Below are 17988 nucleotides of genomic sequence, written 5' to 3'. Positions count from 1 at the left end.
ATTTATGTATGTTTATTTATTTATTTATATTTGTTTGTTTATAACCAGAGTGCGAATTATACAATGGCAATCGGGGGGGGTCAACTTCTTCTCCAGGAAGTGTATCAACCCCTCCGACCTGTTGTTTTTACCTCTTTTGGTGGGGGGTCCAAGTCTTAATTAGGGGGGTCAAACCCCCCCAAGCCCCCCCGTAATTCAAACCTGTTTATAACTGATTGCATGCTATCCTAATAATAATAATAATCTACAGAATAATAACAAATTGTCCTATCTCTGTCACTTTATTGTCACCTTTCATTTCAAAGGGGACAATATTTTCTGTAATAACTCTAAATTAAGCAATATTCAATTTGCTGCTGAAACTGTGATTTATATACTGGTGTCCTGTTCACAGTGGACGTTTCTGTAATTGAAAGCCTTTACTGTAGTCCTTGACAACCATTAATCCTCTGTCTAAATGGTCACTTAACTAACACACTGTCAAAGACGGAGAGCTTGGATCATAATTGTCACGCATGTGACCTGAGTTCTTCTGTGCCGCCCTAAGTGCACTTTATGTAGGTAAGGTAACTCCTCTCATGTAACGGTAGATGACTGTCGGTTGACAGTTCCTGTAAGTGATGCACACAATAATTGGATAAATGTGGTTTATAAGTGCCCTCATTGTCATTTTGTCTTATTATACCTAATTACTCTCGGTTTTAAGATATTCCTTATACGTTTCTGTGGAGGTATTATTTGATGTAAAATGATCAAATAGGTTGTTTTGTTGTCCTTTCATATTTATGACACCCATTCGAAATATGCCTGTGAATGATCTGATGTTTTATTAATATTTAACATACATCTTTAATTTGTTTAAATGTGTTGATTTTTTACAGAGAAAAATATTTATGTGCATAGACCATTTTGCGTGATTCATTGTCTAACTAAAGACCGTAAATAAAAACTGTTAAACAATTTTAAAGCAATGCTTTTCTCAGTGCATACTGTACCACTAATAGTAAGAAGGATATGTCTGTTGGTTTTGCCATGCATCTGGTGTATTTCTAAATGTGGTCACCAGGACCCATGGTCACCTGTAGGTCCTGTCTAATTTGTATGCTCTGTACTGTACTCCTTGACTGAGGTAATGACTTTGATGGTAATAAAAATCGACTCACCTGTTTACTTGTGTCTCAGTCCTTGTGAACATACTGTTTGCCATTGGTGTCAGTGTTACGGGGGGCTAGGCTAGTGTACCCAATTGCACGACACCAAACACGGTTGGTATTTCTTTGAGGACTGGAAGGGCAGGGAATCACAGGCAGTAGGCATGGTGGTGCTGGCAGCGAGCAAACCGGCAGATGTTAAAGGTTCCAGGGAAACCGGGGTGGAAATACTACTAGTTGATGAGCTGATGGACTGCAGGTGTGGAGGCTGATCGGGGGGGGGCCTGGACTGGACCGTTACCGGGGACTACGCCCATACACAACACACAGAGAGAACGACAGGAAACACAGGGGAGTTGAGAAAGAACACAAGGAAAGACACTGAGTACTCTGGGATTGGGTGTGTCTTATACTGTCATCAGACACTATCAACTCTACCTTTCCATGTAATGGGTGTTTTGGCCTAATTTACCTAATGATAATGTGCGAAGGTGCCACAATAGAGCGACCAGTGGAACTGCAGAGGATTCCATTTGCTGATACATTGGTTGCTACACTTTGGACAATTTTTATATTCCATAAAAAAAGTTTTAGGGATGAGACTTGAGACTTTAAGTTTCCAGTCCCTTCCAACCACTGCAGCCAGTAACACCAAGATTGTAGCCTTGTGTTTTAAAACGTCCTCACAAAAATTGGAGCCCTTGCATGCGCTGTAATTTACTGTCCAGAAGCTACTGTACTTTACAAGTCCTTAGAGTGAGGTGGACCAGCATGATGGATTCAGTTCAATTCAAGTGTCCTCCCCTCATAATACAAACTAAAACTTCCCATTTACTGCATAAATTGACATTTCTGCTTCCCATGAAATTGGAGTGCATCAGTCATCATTAACATGACAAGCCCCTTTCCAGAGGGATAGGCATTATGAAGATGAATGACTGCCTGCAGTTTGATTCATTGCTTTGTGAAAGGTGCAAAGTAAAACAAAACGTGTCACAAAAATCTTTTCAACACAACAATCAATCTAGCCACCTGCTGGGTGAAATGATTAAGTGCATTAAGCACAATATTACTATTTACAGCATGTACATTTACATTATATTTTACAGTCCTACATCTTTGAGCTTTAAATTATGTATTTTGAAAGAAGCACAATACCAAGGGAAAAGGAGGGAGAATCATCTTAATTTAAAGAACACTGCTTAGTCAGGGGACATCAAACTGCAACACTCACTATAGCCAGCAAGAGGCAGTGTTACCCTCTCTTTGCAAGACAGCAGAGTTTGGTAGTTCACCTCTGTATTCTATGCTTACATCCCACTAATTGAACTTTTTTAACACAACCGAGGCATTTACTTTCTGTTCCAGGTTTGAGGACAAATGATCATATTCATGTAGTAGAGTGGGCGAGACTGGGAAAATGGTCAATGACTGAAGGTTTACCAATGGATGCCTGAGAACAATGGACCATGAGATCCCCCCCTTCTGCCTCTCACTGGTTCAGCTTCAATTTGTCCTCGTCCCAACAATGATGTTTGTGTCCAGAGACTGCTGTGAGCTGTGAGAGATGTGGAGGAGATTGTAAATAGTCACAAAATGTCCTGTCTGGTCACAACTGACCAGGGACCTTGATCAGACTGACTGATATTGAGGAGCTGTATGTCAGACAAATTCCTCTACTGTTAAGTCACTCGAATAAGGTCATGAAGTGTAGATTTAAGTCTAGTTGTCTTTGGTCGGTTTTGTTGCAACGGATAATATAATACATGCATACTGTATTTCTGATGTGGCACGCAAAACAACATCCATTTGTTGGAATTGACAAAATGTCAAAATGTGTCCTGGAATCAAAACCCTGAAATATTTTGTAGCAACAGACTTAGCTTGATGACCTTTACTGAGTCATTTGGCAGAGGCAGTTGCCTGATTGTGATCTTACATATCAAATTAACTCTCCCACTAGCAGGAAATCTGACCGTGGTTGTCAGTGTCTTACTATTCAAGATTGATGTCAGACCAAGCCACCCAGCCACCCCCCCTCCCCCCTCCCCCCTCCCCCCTCCCCCCTCCCCCCTCCCCCCTCCCCCCTCCCTCGGCTGCCCCCATTGCTCCCTGGCAGATATCAGATAAGCTGGGGGACAGAGCTCTGTCTATGGGCCAGGGTGGGCAGTGACAATAGAGTCCTCTAATGCCCAGATACCTCTGCAGTGTCTTTCCCACTCAACTTCATCACAGTCACAAGCTGAGACAAAGGTTCTTACCCCAGCACTCATACCGCACACCAATCGGTACCAATGGGTGTGTATAGGCCTGTTGTGACTTCTGACTGACTAACAAGGGTTCAACTCATGAATTATGTCTGATTCTGAACATGATGGTATTGCGTTTATCTCTGTAGTTTTGCACTGTAACAGATGGGCCCTGATCCTCTGAGGAAGAAAAGGTACAATCCAGTCTTCTTGGAAGCTTCTAGGGCATAGAAGAAAGGTGTTAAGGGGACTCCTCTCTATCCTCTCTATGCCGTTTTTTCTTTTTCTCTCTGTGGGTTAGTACCTGACCGTGATGTACTGGTGACCAGGCTTATGGCTAGAGTTCATTCTTATGCTCTGCTGTCTAGGCTTCTACAGGGTGTAGACATCCTCCAGGACCTGATTTAAGCCTGCTATATAGACCTGACCACATCCAAACAGACCCACACGGCCCAAGAGAACACCTTCTCCACTGAGGCACAACCTCCGCTCCATTTGATTCAGCGTGAACATGGCATACAGTACACAGGAAAAATGGGAAACAGTATTTTGATTGGTGAAATGGTCAGATGGAATTACAAAAAGCGTACTCCTAACAAAAAGCATTGCATATCTCTCTGAGACTTGCATGTAGATCAGTCTTTCAACAGCCCAGCTTAAACTGCTAAAGTACAGTTTATGAACCTATCTTACGTAATATAAAGTGCCCGCCTTGAAACTGACATTCTTGAGCACACCTAAGTAGAACTTAAGGACTGTGATTAGAAATAGTCTCAATCCACATAGCCATGAGACAGAATGACACGACAATTCTTCTATAGAGACACACATTATGTTCTTATACACATATACTGTATGACACAATATTTTATTCACATGATCCAGAAGAGTCTGGACAAAACATAGACACAGCAAACCAAACATCACAATGAGAGGGAGCATTCCATTTTTATAAAATATAGAGCTTTAATTTATTAGTTAGCAACACAATGGAAAGGGAAGGAAAAGTAATTTACACAAGTCATTACAATAACGTCACCTCTGTGCATTTAGTTTTTTTTTCAGGAAGGATTGATAACTGAATGCAAAAAATAACAAAATACAAAAAAACTCAAAAACATCTTAAAAACACCAACAAATTGTACAACCTTTTTTCATTTCGCTGTAAAACCCTGTTGTAACCTGGTGAAGAGGAACAGGGGTTGTCTGGTTTATTCTGGGAATGAATACTGTCCCATAGTTAGGAGTGGAGCAGAGAGCAGCATCATCATCATCATCATCCTGTTAAGGAGTTGTGCTCATCCATTGTGTTTCTCGGCTGTGTTTCAGACCTGGAGTTGACATTGACCATACAGTACACTTCAAGAACAGGAGAACTACACATAGCTTTTACATTTTAGAATCACAGAACAAATACATTTATCCATGCACACAATGAAAAGCCAGCTTCCCAAGATTTTGGTTAGTGTCACAACATTGTTACAATGCTCTGTTGTGTAAGGACAATTCTTTTTTCACGTTAATATCAAAGGATCAAAATGTGTGAATGCATATAAAAAAGAAATGGCTGCCTTTACTCTGAACTAACAATGCTGCCAGGTCAAATCATCATCTGGTCATCTCGATCTCAAACTAAACTACTCTGAAAGATGTGTTTTCTTCTGGCCAGCGTTTCCAATATCTTACCTTCCCAAGATCCAGTTCAGTTTTTTGAAAGAGAAAATAATGCCCGTAAACATGTAAAACCATAACCCTTTTTGCACCTCACACTTAGTCTCCTGAGATTCCAAGCTGAATATATTTAAATATGATGGTTAATTGATCATCATCCGGCATTCTTTTACTTACGATTCCTTTTTCATTTTATTACCACACGTAACAACAGTGGCTAGCGAAAGGGGATGTCAATTTTTGTTCTATTAGTTAGTTAAGCTCTGGAAATTAGGCCTTTGACAAAGTACCACTGGCAGTGACAGAAAACAATGCTACTTTAGTTACTATCAAGGTCTTAAAAGAGCTGATAAACACAGCAAGTATATCAAACTAATGATATTTGACATGTGGGTTCACATGGAGGAGGGGCATATAGTTAGAGTTTCCTGTGTTACAGTCCACATGCAGCCGTGGTGAGTTTGTCAATATAAGTCCTGGAGAACCCAGAATGAGTCCTGACATTACATCACAGCAAACAAGAAACAAGAAATATACTAATTCCATCAGCCCCATTCCCAAGTCAATTCCGTCTTTACAATGACTTGTAGTGACTTGTATTTTGCATGCCAGTTAACACATTCCAAACATTTCATAATGATGGAAGGATGAGAATTATGCAATGACAGCAACAACAATAAAATTAATAACAATAATAACAATAATATTTGCCCCAAAGGTACCTATACACAAAGAGCATTTTCTATAAGTACAAAGAATCCACAGAATGATACTATATACAACCTACAATAAATACTGTGTATCATATATCTTGTTGGTAAAGGGAGGTGTGGGGTTTGTTTGGATGCCTCTTGCTTCTCTTCAGTTCATTTTTTCTCGCGTGTTTTTGATTTTCTTTCATGATGTCACTCTCAAATTGAGTCTCTCCCCGTTTCATGGGGTAGGGTGGGTAGGGATTATAGGTAGTCCAAGGCCTACTCATGTCTCCACCTCCTCCTCCTCCTCCTCGCCCCCCTCGCCATGGTGCCGACGGTTGCGTGGCTTTTTCTGCTCCTTCAGCTCCTTCAGGTCTTTGGCCTTGATGGCTCCCATCATGGGGTCTCCCTGCTGCCAGTAGTCCTGGCAGTACTGGTTGATGAGGCCCATCTCAGGCTGGCTCAGGATGGTCAGCAGGTCCTTGTACTGGCCGGAGTTGGGGGTCCAGGAGCTGGCCCCCAGTGGAGATGGGGCCAGGCCTCCACCTTCCACCAGCACGTTGTTGACGGCCCGACTGGACAGCACTACCAGCTGCAGCTTGACCAAGGTGTGCTTGAAGTTCTTCTCTGTGCCCGAGCACTGGTACACGCCTGAGTCAGAGGGCTGGAGGGAGCGCAGCAGCAGGCCCTGCTCTGTCCTCATCACACGCCCGTCAGAACGCATCTGGGAGAGAAAGAGAGAGAACAAAAGAAGACATTACAATCACATTTGCATAATAACATGAGAAGGATCCATCGTTTGAGATTTCTGCCATTTCCTACTCTCTGTAACAGTATGGGCATCAGAGCCACCATAGCAACATCCTGACTGCCTTTATAGTCCTACAGTAACATGACTCATGCACATTCAGTTTGACTGATGTCCTGCAGTTAGATGAGACAATCACTTCCACTGCTAAGAGTAATGTTTCCATTGCTCTTCTCTGCTTGTCACTGCATCCCAGTCCAATGCTCTGATTAGCTGTTGACAGCTTTTACACTCAGATTCAGATGTGCCAGGCAGCATGGCCAAGTCCACCATGCCTAGGGGAATACGCACCATCCAATACAATACCCAATAAAAGACAAGGAAAACTACAGTCTCACAATAAAACTTTAACTGTAGCCTAAGGCTGTGAAACTGTGACTGGGTTTCTCCACTTGGGGTTTGGGACAGTATAAGGATTACTACTAAATATATTCAGGTATACACACCAAACATTAGGGACTCTTTCACCTTAGTCTAGGAACAGATGTACCGTAATGTGGAAAACACAATATCCTGGGAGGAATCTGGAAATCTGATAAAGATCTCTCTCTCTCTCTACACCTCAAGAATCATTGCATGTGATCTCTTGTTCAAAGTTCATAGAACAAGCAGAGATTACAGAGCCAAGCTTTGGTAGCATACATGTTAAAACTAGACATACAGTCTAGTAATTCTTGATCTGTGTCAGTTACTCTATAAGGCTGCTTACTTCTTTCCTGCGGTCACTGTTGTCCCTTTGCAGGTGCCATTTGATGAGCGCATGCGGGGAGCGGGCTTGGCACTCCAAGAAGGTGCTGCTGCCCTCCACCCCGTACTGTACCATCTCCAGAGTGTTCTTATTGGCTGAAGGAGACATAGGGAGAGACGTCACCAAGGCAACCAAGCACAAACCACACGGTCCAAACACAGAAAGAGTAACGCTTCAATTCAAAGTTGTATTTTTAGCTGGTGGGAGGAGGTGTAATGTGACTAGTTGCACACAAGTTTCCCTTAATTTTGCTGCCAGTATGCAATCAGCACTATATGTTGAGTTAAACTAGCTATGGTGTATTTGTATTGGGAATGTATTGTATTCACCACCACAATAAGTTAGTCTTACTGTTGGAGTTGAAGCCTCTGCACTGGCGGATGGGATTCCCGTACTTTACGTCTTGCCTCCGGCTTCTTCTAAAGGGGTCAGACCAGTATTCCCAAATAAGAAGAAAAAATATTATAAAGCAACTGCAAGCGCCATACAAAGCCATTCAACAATACATGAGGCCATTCAATAGCCAAATAAACCACACATCAATCAATTCGGTAAGCACCAATCAGCAAAATAGAAGGCCATTCAAAGAATTCTAAACAGGTTATTCAGGCTTTTGTGTTATTTGATAAGCCATGCAGTCATCTAACAGCCACGTTAGTTCCTTTCCTGGCACATGCTTGTGCTCACCTCTTCTGGGAGGCCGAGTAGCGGGAGCAGGACTTGCCGTCCCAGGCGCAGTAGGGGTCTCTGGCCAGGCAGCAGTCAGCACAAGCCTCCCCGTACACATCACAGCGGTGCAGGGCCAGGTGAGTCACTCCCATCCCTGAAGAGACATACAGCTGTTGCTGGTGGGGGACAATATACATGTTAGAACAAACCACAGAAGAACACGTCTTTGTCCAACTACACTGTCAGTGTTTAATTAAATATAAAAGATGACACTGGAATAAATATTTTAAAGTTGACATAGATGCCAACAGAGCCAGAACAATGTAATGTGATGATCTAACTACAGAAAATAGATGAGCACTGTGTTAGCGTAACAATAGTCAACTCAGGAGAATTGAGCACACATTGGGAGAGATGCCGAGTTTGTAACTGTTTCACTGCCATTGTTCAAGGTACTGACAATGTACCTTTCAATGTTATAAAAAGCTGTTTTGAATTCATCATCGTGGCACACTGTATAATGACAACCTTCTGTCAGAGTGATGTCATGTCACGTGATGTCATGTAGCCCAGGCCAAGTATTTTAATCACGGTAAAAGACAACATTACACTGTGGTGCATTTTCCATACTTCTTGTTTCATCGTCTCTCCCAGACTGAATCTAATTTCTAAAGGGAAATATTGGTTCCATAGCTGTACGTACATCTTACATGGTTTTAGTAAATCATTTCATTCAGTTGCTGTCTCTCTATTTCAGCACAGATATATTAGGTATATTAAGTAATTTGCTACAGATATGCTTACTCTTTTTGATGAGATCTTCATTGTCGTAATAGGAGTAGGAACCTGGAATAAAGAAAAACGTGATGAGTACAGTATGACACCAGGAGAGGGAGAGAGACAGAAGGACAGGGAGAGTGAGAGAAAGAGAGAGCGAAACAGCGCAAGACTGTGAGTGAAAGAAAATGAAATGTCACCTTGAACACCTCCACCTCCTCCAGGACCAGCTCTTCAGTCTGCAGATCATCTCTGGGAAGGACGATCACCTTCTGCACTGTCCCCCTGTCTGTGCACCAGAAAACACACCTCAGAGTTACATACTGTACCTCCAACGATGAGACCTTTGGACTGCTAGTCAATCAACCAGCCCCTGTATACCATTACCAACATAAAGCCACTTAGTGTGACGGCTAATCAGCTGGTGAGGTCTACATTCAAACCTGGTGCTATGAGCTCACTTTTCACCATGACAATCTATTTTCACTTGCTTGAGCGTACACACTGTCACTACCTCAACAACACTATATCTCAGCCCCTCTTTCTTAGCTGTGACCCATTCTCCCGAAGGCCGGAGGTATTTCTCCTGGTCACGCCTTGCCCAAAAGCATGTTTGATTTCTGAAAAGAGGCATTCCTGAGCGCAGGATACCTGAGATTTATTATGACTGTTTAAATGTGCCCCAACGTGGCGCTGAATGCCTGCTCCTGACAGCAGCTGAAAAGACAGACATTCCTCTGACTCCAGGCACCGTGGGGCGCTCTGCGGTCACCACAAGACCCCATTAGTCTCTGCTATACATGCTGCAGAACAACGTCTTACACAAAGGAGAGAATGGGCTTCATGTTAGGGCTGCGTGCGCCGGGGGAGTGATGTCACTTGGGGCTTTTAAAAGGTTCAAAGGAATGAGACAAATAGAAAATGTGTCTTGCCCTGGTGGGTGAGATTAAGGTGATGGATTTCCTGACTGTAACACGGCTCCTAGCCCTCCTCTTCTCGTCATTCTCCCTGCCCTCGAGGTACAGAGCTCAAAGCTTTTACACTAAGTGAAAGATGCAAAGACCAGCGCCCTTTGATTGGTTAAACTTTCATCTCTACAGAAAGGCTACAAATGCTTTTCTTCTGGCGATAAATGATTGAAGGAAAGACTTTGGGTGCGTTTGGTTGGACAGCAGCAGACAACGGGGGTACAACACTCCTTTGTATCTCCGTTGTACACCCAACTGAGCCTGACTAAAAGGCTTTGCAAGGAACATCATAAGACTGAAACAATGCAGAAGCTGTGGGTCTTCTATTAAGACCAAGAAATAGCTCTTTATCTGGACATTGATGGCACAGTCAATGTAAATTGACCAAGATATACTGAACTTACCAGTCCCCAGGAAAAGCACTTCATAATTGCCATCAGCAGCTGCCACCTGGTCCACAGTGATGGTGGTGAACTCATAGTCCACGTTGGTGCGGACCACTAGGGGGCGCTTGTGCACTGGGTACACAGCATTGTACATGGTGGGGTGGTTCCTCATGAAGTTGATGACCTCGTCTGGGTAGTCCTTAGTAGACTTCATGTTAGGGGTGAAAGTGCCTCCAGGACACTGGTGGAAAATTATTGAGAATAATTAGCTCACTGTCAAACAACCAATTGTGGGTCTACTCTATATTGTTGTGACACACGGTGTGGATGTGGAGAGTTTTGGATGTGCCTTGTGGGACAAACAGCTGGTTTCTATCTGAGGAGTAAGTCACTAAAGTGTGTATTAAGGTTGGAGGGCTGTGGGTGTTGGAGGTCATCCGGGGGGGTAGGCTTACCGTCCCAGGGCGAGGATAAGGGATCTTCCCTGTGTAGGCCACCCACTGGTAGTTGGGACCTTCCTTGTGGGCGAAGGGTCCGTTGAAAACCTGCCGGATGTCAGCCATGGAGTAGACACACACCGCAGAGCCCTTGAACACCGAGCTGTGCATTAGGAGAGACAGATGGATGTGTCAAAAGACAAATGATTCACAGTAATAGTCTTTGTTCCAGTGAAGGAACAAAAATTGAAAACTGGTTGGAGACTCACCCAGAGACAGAAAATACTCCATAGATGACAGGGTTCTTGGTGTCTTGTGTCGGTTGTATGTAAACATCTCCTGTAACATACACAAACAAAATCCAGTCAGTGCAAAGACAGCAGGCTAAAGAAACAAGTTCCACAGCAGGCTCATGATGGCTAATATTGACAGAGCTCAAGTCGATCCTGCCTGACATCTTCAGAGAGGCACCCCTCAACTTTTAAAAGAAGTACTGACGCACTTAAACCATTTTCTTCATCCCTCTGTGAATTTCAGCCTGTGCTTGTATAGACAGGATGAACAAGGCCGTCACCATGACCTTCCTATAGTCCTGTGTCCCTCTCGTATCTCAAACACCTGTGTCTGCATCTACAGAATTCCGGTCAGAGGTTGATGTGTCAAGTTCTGTGTTGCTTACAGTAGTGTGACCAGAGCTTCGCTATGCTATGGGAAAGTTCACCCGTCGGGCTCTTGGAAAGGATAAGTTTGTGCAGAGGACGAGAGGCTAAACAAAGTTCAATGGAGGAGAGGAGGAGTCCTCCTGGTGACATCTAAGCATCCTGCCAGGGGAAACAGAAGGCTCTGCTTGTCTCTTTCTCAGTGTAACAGGAAACTGCATTCTCCACAGGAAGGGCATTGTTGAATATTTCTTCATAGACAGTATGAAAAGCACAATAGCATAGCTTTGGTGACCAGACCTTTAGGCAATCTGTCACTTAAGTCTCTACTTAAATTCCATCCACAATCCATCCGTAGATATAAACTCAATACAATGTAGCGTCCTTCATAAGAACAGAAGGAGACACATGCACATCTGTACTGCAGAACTGTGTAAAAATCCACATACAGTGAGACGACACATTGGTTGTGTCACCTGAAAGCACACTCCAGGAGTGATACTGTAGCCAGTGATTTAATGTGGGACATGTTCCCCCGTCTGGTGGGTGTGGTTTAAGGAGTGGAGTTTGGGTGTGAGGGCACTATCTGAGGCACTATCCTCGTCCTGGTGGACCCTCAGGGAGGCCTGATTTACATGTGCTCATCCTCCTGGAGATGGAGCAGAGAGGCCCAGAGGAAGAAATATAGAGGAACTAATCCTACTAAGAGTGCTTAGTCACTGGCCTACTCTGCTCTCTCCATGATTCTCTCAATGACCTCCATGCTACCCTTAGGAGTGCCATATCCATATCTCATAATGATGCAGGCACCTCCAGCAAACATTGAAGAATATATTCACAAAACAAGACCAAGCTAAGTGTACTGTACAGTATTTTCATTGAAGACACTTCAACAAAGATGTATTATGCAGTGAATATCATTATACCGAATGATTGCGAGTGACTGCAGGGGTGAGGATTGTCTTGGCTTCTGTCATTATGCCTGTGTCAAGTGATAGGTGTGTATTCACACAGACCCTGGGTGATAATCTGTAGTTTGTGGCTGAAGTTTCAGGATAATGAGGGGGAGAGAAACCATATGGTTGTAATTCCATCTCACTCACACACACATACACACACGCACACCTTAAGCCAGGGAAGCAAAGCGGTCATGGGTTATCACTGACAGCGGGAGTGAGAGATAGAGTCAAAGGGGCTATCAGAGGTACCATGCAACAGATGTGCCGTACCATGACACATTGCTGTTGCACGTCAATATGACTGAATGATACACAGTCCTACAGTGTGAATCCCAGACAGAGGTAGACAGAAAAAGGAGAATCTGATATTCATAAAATAGGAAACAGCTACTTGAGCCGTAGTAAAATATATTTTGACAGGGTAGAGAAGAGTTTGCTGCAGGGGGTCGCTGTGCTTGCATGTTAATAACAGCTGTAAAAGCACCAAGACTCAAAACTGCCCTTTCCATTTCCTACTTCAGTGAGGCAATAAAACTTAGTGTAATAAAACACATTATAATAAAACTTAAAATATTTTAGTTTTTAAATATAACAGATTTTGCCCAATCTTGTGCTATGTTGTTTTTGAATGTGTCTCTGATTGTACAAAATGTAACATGTATGCTCCTTTTCTGTATTTTACAGAAAATATTAGCTTAGGCCTTTTACATTCTAAAACAGGCAGAGCACAAGCAGGAGTCTGGAAAGGGGCCACGACATTGTCTGGTTAAATTGACTGGGTGTCATGTGGGTACAGGTTCTCAGGTAGAGCCAACTTTCGGAGACTTTCCAACTGTAAAAACTCCCTCAGTCTCTGGTGATCCTAGCCACAGGCACTCACACTTAATACTGCCACGATAGAGCTCCAGCTGGCCTGGAAGGTTCATCAAAGTTCTCAATAATGACCTCGGGGTCCTTTTACTACCGCACTAATATAGAGAGCAAAAATGTCTGTTCTTTTTCTTCTTCCATCCAGGCGTGGCTGCACTTTCCCAACTAGTCTCTTCTTGCGGTAAAGCTCTTCCAAAACCTAAGGTCATCCAAACACTTAGGTGCTGTGTAAATGTACAGTGCCTCTTACTGTAACAGTACCATGACATATATTTTAGAACTCTTTGCTGATCATTGATTGTGATTTACATGTTGAATGCTTTTGACCTTTTGAAATCCTACAATTCTGTTAACAACAATGTAGTTTATTTGTTGTTTACAAGTCTGTCTGTCTGTTTGTCTGTCTGTCTGTTCCTCTGTTCCCCTGTCTCAGTATAGACTCCATATTTGTCTGTGTCTATACTGTTCCATACATCCTGTTAATTAGACCTGATTAGCCCAAGTCTGTTCAAAGTTACTGTTTTAATAAAGAAATATCCTGAAACCTGCTTGGCAAACAGTGCCAACTTTCCACACTCCTCTGAACCCACTGTGAACAGCATGCCTGTGTCAACACTGACCCAACTAATAAAGACAGAAACTCGTTTACAAACCCAGAGCAAGCACGCTCATGGTTTGGAACTCTTTAAATGTCCCATACTGTAGGTAATGTGCTTGAACTGTACATAGAGGGCACAGTCAGACCAAAAGATATTGCAGTGTAGGTTTTTTTGTTGCAAGGACACGATTATTGTACACACTAGCAGAATCAATCATCCTTAACCTATACTGTTCACTTAAGCATAATGAGAAGTGTGTGCTGTTAAAACTAAATACGTTTTTACAGCCTAACCTATAATGAGATGTAAGCTCGAACCTAGTTAGCCAGAGAAAAGGACAAAGGGACTTTGCTGGGGAGGATAAGAGTTAAACAGAAAGCCTGATTGGTGAGGTGAAGTCTGAATAAAACGTCAGACAGACACTTCAGCCCTTAATCATTATCACACCAAGGCTGAGATAGACAGAGACAAAGGGCAGGAGAGAGAAAGAGAGAACGAAAGAAATGGAGAAAAGGAAAGAGAAAGCAAACGAAAGAGAGATGGAACGACAAACAGAGAGAAAGAGAGAGAGAGCGAGAGTGCGAGAGAGCGAGAGTGCGAGAGTCAGTGAGAGAGAGAGAGAGAGAGAGAGAGAGAGAGAGAGAGAGAGAGAGAGAGAGAGAGAGAGAAGACGCTTCCTCTTGAGATGGTAATGGCCTTGACATTCCTGCTTGGTGACCTGATCCATCTGCCACGAGACTTGGCCCGTCCATCCAGTCTATCTGAGGGGGAGTGCTTCCCAGACACCTCGTCCTTCAGAGCCCAGAGAAAGGAGCCTTTTGTTTGAGCCATCTTGAGAGAAAATAACATCTACAGTACTGGAGTGTGTGCTATTCTCATTACAGCAGGCAGTATGGGCCACTGGAGAGTTGAGGAGGGGGAGTGAAATGGAGGAGGCTTCCATATGGGCAGAGGACTGGGCTGTGTGACATGCTGTCAGACTAGGTAGGGACAGGTGGTGGTCTGCTGCTCCCAAGCTGCCTATAGATCAGGACTGACTGTGGCGCATGCATGATTAGAGAGGACACGGCACCAGTGTAAACAGAAAAACCACAAGACCTGCCGCAGGCTTTCCGCTTTCTCACTCCTAATTGAAAACGGAGGGCTTGTGGATGACGGGTGAAACCACAGAGTGTTAGAGGGGGATTAAGGAGGACTTACGGAGCTCGTCGAAGTGCGTCTCGATCCCGTCCGCCCCCGGCACGGAGCAGATGAGCCGGGCCTTCAGGAAGGTGCTCCACTTGTTGACCAGACAGCAGTGACCACCATCGTCATTCTGAGGGGTGGTGGTGGTGGGGGGGGGGGACAGAACACAGGCTCCGTCACACACACACTCACATTCTCCATCCACCAAAAACAAACACAGGTGGAGCCGCCCACACACACTGTACATATAAAAAAAAGCAGGCGGGTTTGGAGAGCGTGGAGAGAGTGTGGAGGGCTGCTTGGTTGTGAGGGGATGAGATGGTAAACCATGTCTCCTCTTATTTAGAGTCTCTCCCATCTGTCATGGAGCCGGGCCAAATTCCAACCCAGTGAGGGAGAGCCAAGTCCAGTAGATGTGATTTAGCGGCTTCCTCCTTAAACACCACACATTCTCCTTAAAGCATGCCTCACTTTGATGGGGAAAACACATCGTTGGGTCATATAGTTTGAGAAATATTGCTGGTGAAAAACGTTTTTTTGACAAATGTATCATTTTAATGTCCTCAAAGTGGTTTTAAGCCGTTGTATGCTTTACAATATTTTTTGTTGACATTGAATGAATCCTTATCTTGGATTTAATTCAGTTTTAGAGTGATTATCCAGGACTGTTGTACATGTCATGGTGATGTGGTGTGTTCAAGGCCAGAAAAGGGCTTTGTCATCCTCCAGATGTATGTGAAAGTGAGAATGACAGTGGTGTCCCAGGAGGTCCATGAAGACAGAACCAAGAGCAGGATGAGTGTTTGTGTGCAGGGTCACTGCTTGACCCTCTCAAATAAACACAGCGGTGAACAGCTGAGGAAGCACAGACAAACACATGCTAGCACACACACACATATACACACACACAGACACACACAGACAAACATATTCATGTATACACATACTCTCGCATCCACGGATTCACCCACACACAGGTTGACCATCTAAACATCACGCTCTCCCAGAATGTAAGCCCAGCTCAGAAAGATGCTCCAAGTTTACACAAGAGCAACAAACCGTGTCCCTGTTTATGTGTGCTGCTCCGTCACATTTTCAATCTGGTGAGGGAGGGCAAGTAGAAGCTTTCATTAAGACAGTGAGGTTAAATCATCACATACTGTGGATACACTGCAAGTAGAGACCAGCTGCTTCACTCGGTCTAGTTTCAAAGAACCGTCCTTTAGGATGCCTTGAACTGAATACCAGCAAGTTACAGTCATCTGCATTTGAGGACAACCATCTTCAGGAGGTGAAAGGATCACAAGGTCATGGGTCGGAATAGCATCTCATGGACAGAAAGGTTAAACACACATGTAGATTCCTGCACGTCCGTGCTAGGCAAACACCAGCTCCACAGCAAGAAAAAGGGTTCTGTTTTTCCTTCTTAGGGAAACTGTCACAAGCTCATGACACTTTACAACAGGATGTGCTCAGAGGTGAATCATGATTTTGTACTGACCAGACAGATGCGTCCGATGCGGGCCTGGGTCACCGGACTCTGGCCCATCTCCGAGGACTTCTCCCGGAAGAAGAAGTACAGTTTGTCGTCGTTCCTCTCAGCGCTGTCAGGGATGAGTTGCACGTGGATGAATGAGGGGTCTGAGTTGATGACAGAGGGACATGTTTAGGGATGGATTATAGAGACAAACACGTTTAAAAGTCAGATGTCCCTGTTTTGAATGAAAGAAAAAGGCATATTTCATTATGTATCTGAAAATAATTATTCAAGACACCCGTTGACAATTTCATTTGACATGCACATCTATCTCACATTCCATTCAAGCACTACACTTAATCACAGGGTGGATCATTGACAGACAACTGATCTTGTTCTCATCAGATGTCAGTGGTTTGGGTGCCAAGAAAAGGAATGTACCATTCAACCATCTGGAGTTGTACTGGTCTGTACGCATGGCCGTCTGTTTGCCCATAGTACGGAAGATGGCTGAGTCTGTTCCCATGAAGTCAATGTAGACCCCAGCGTAGAGTTCGCCATCTGAAACACGGGCAGATAGGAACAAAGCAACAGATCACCATGCTGAGCCAAATCACCACCAAAGATATTGGCGCCATTTAGAATTCCAGGCACATCTGGGATAAAGTACTATGAATCTTTGAACATAAATTGTGTGTAGAATCCCTTGCTGAGCCCCTGGTACGACTCAGAACCCAACTCCTCGGAGCGTCCCATCCCTGTGACCAGCAGCGGAGCATCAGAGTACTCATCTCTATCTCTGGGTTTCAGATGAACTCAGAACTCATGCAATATATTCAAAAATATACATCCAAAATATTCTCAAATAGACCATATGATTCAGAACAAGGACAATACTTGCCTCGCAGTATTGCGGACACACACACACACACATCTTTGTTAAGCTGGGAGGCTGGGTGTAGGTCGTCCTGGTGCTATCAAGGCTAAATATAAGGGCAGGTGCACCCACATGCACTGTGCAGAGGGCTGAGCATTCTCTGTGGTGGGATTAGGCAGGCATGGGAAGACAAAACTTTCTACTATTACTAATTCCAAATTCCATATGCTGGTACACATACTGTACGGTATGTGGTATACACAGGTCTAGGCTTGAAGGCATGCTGTTTCTGACACAGGGAGGGGGTGCCGTCTCCTGTATACTGTCTGATCAGAGGTGAAACTGGTCAAAGTGGTCGGCACTTCCTGCCAATGAGCGGCCACAGCTGAGCTTGTTGTGGGTGAGTGGCTCCCTCTCGTTGGGCCTGCTACTGGTTCCACCCTGGTCAGCTGGCAGAGTGCTAATGTGGGAAGCAGTGATGGTGATTTACACCATCCCACCCCATAGAGACAGGATCGACTTACACTTGTGGCAACTGTGAGGTCTGGCCTGGCCAGCTGACCTTGAAGGGAGAGGAGGACACTGCTGGAAGACTTCTCATTAAAGGCTCTCAATCCTACTTCAAACCTTTTCAGCACACACAGCTTAACACGATATCCATTGCTGCCCAGGACAATCCATTATACGTTTTCTCATTTACTACAAATAAGACAGGAGTCATATATTTATTCATTTAAAGTCACAGAGGACTCATGGAAACTGAGTCAACACACCAGCCTGTGCCCACATCTCCAACTCTAACA

The 17988-nt window shown here is 44.0% G+C and overlaps 1 protein-coding gene across 4 annotated transcripts in view; it reads right to left on the bottom strand.

The window, feature by feature from the left end:
• Positions 1-4251: 4251 nt before the first annotated feature.
• The window catches only part of sema3fb (sema domain, immunoglobulin domain (Ig), short basic domain, secreted, (semaphorin) 3Fb), a 49023-nt gene continuing 35286 nt past the window's right edge, over positions 4252-17988 (bottom strand). For 2 of the 4 annotated variants that reach the window (XM_047025037.1, XM_047025035.1), the window contains 12 exons: positions 16750-16869; positions 16333-16472; positions 14847-14961; positions 10829-10898; positions 10578-10722; positions 10141-10363; positions 8969-9057; positions 8796-8837; positions 8010-8167; positions 7674-7741; positions 7284-7417; positions 4252-6490 (listed from right to left, as the gene is read on the bottom strand). In XM_047025037.1, coding sequence (XP_046880993.1) covers positions 6050-6490; positions 7284-7417; positions 7674-7741; positions 8010-8167; positions 8796-8837; positions 8969-9057; positions 10141-10363; positions 10578-10722; positions 10829-10898; positions 14847-14961; positions 16333-16472; positions 16750-16869 — 1745 coding nt within the window. In that variant the 3' untranslated portion in view covers positions 4252-6049. Of the gene's footprint in view, positions 6491-7283; positions 7418-7673; positions 7757-8009; positions 8168-8795; positions 8838-8968; positions 9058-10140; positions 10364-10577; positions 10723-10828; positions 10899-14846; positions 14962-16332; positions 16473-16749; positions 16870-17988 lie in introns of all 4 variants that reach the window. The other 2 variants (XM_047025034.1, XM_047025036.1) reach the window with 1 other exon arrangement.

The sequence above is a fragment of the Hypomesus transpacificus genome, chromosome 9 (genome assembly GCF_021917145.1).
Source record: "Hypomesus transpacificus isolate Combined female chromosome 9, fHypTra1, whole genome shotgun sequence".
Classification (NCBI taxonomy): Eukaryota; Metazoa; Chordata; class Actinopteri; order Osmeriformes; family Osmeridae; genus Hypomesus; species Hypomesus transpacificus.
The sequence above is the reverse complement of the archived record's forward strand: the minus strand, read 5'-3'. Positions and strand labels throughout refer to the sequence as shown.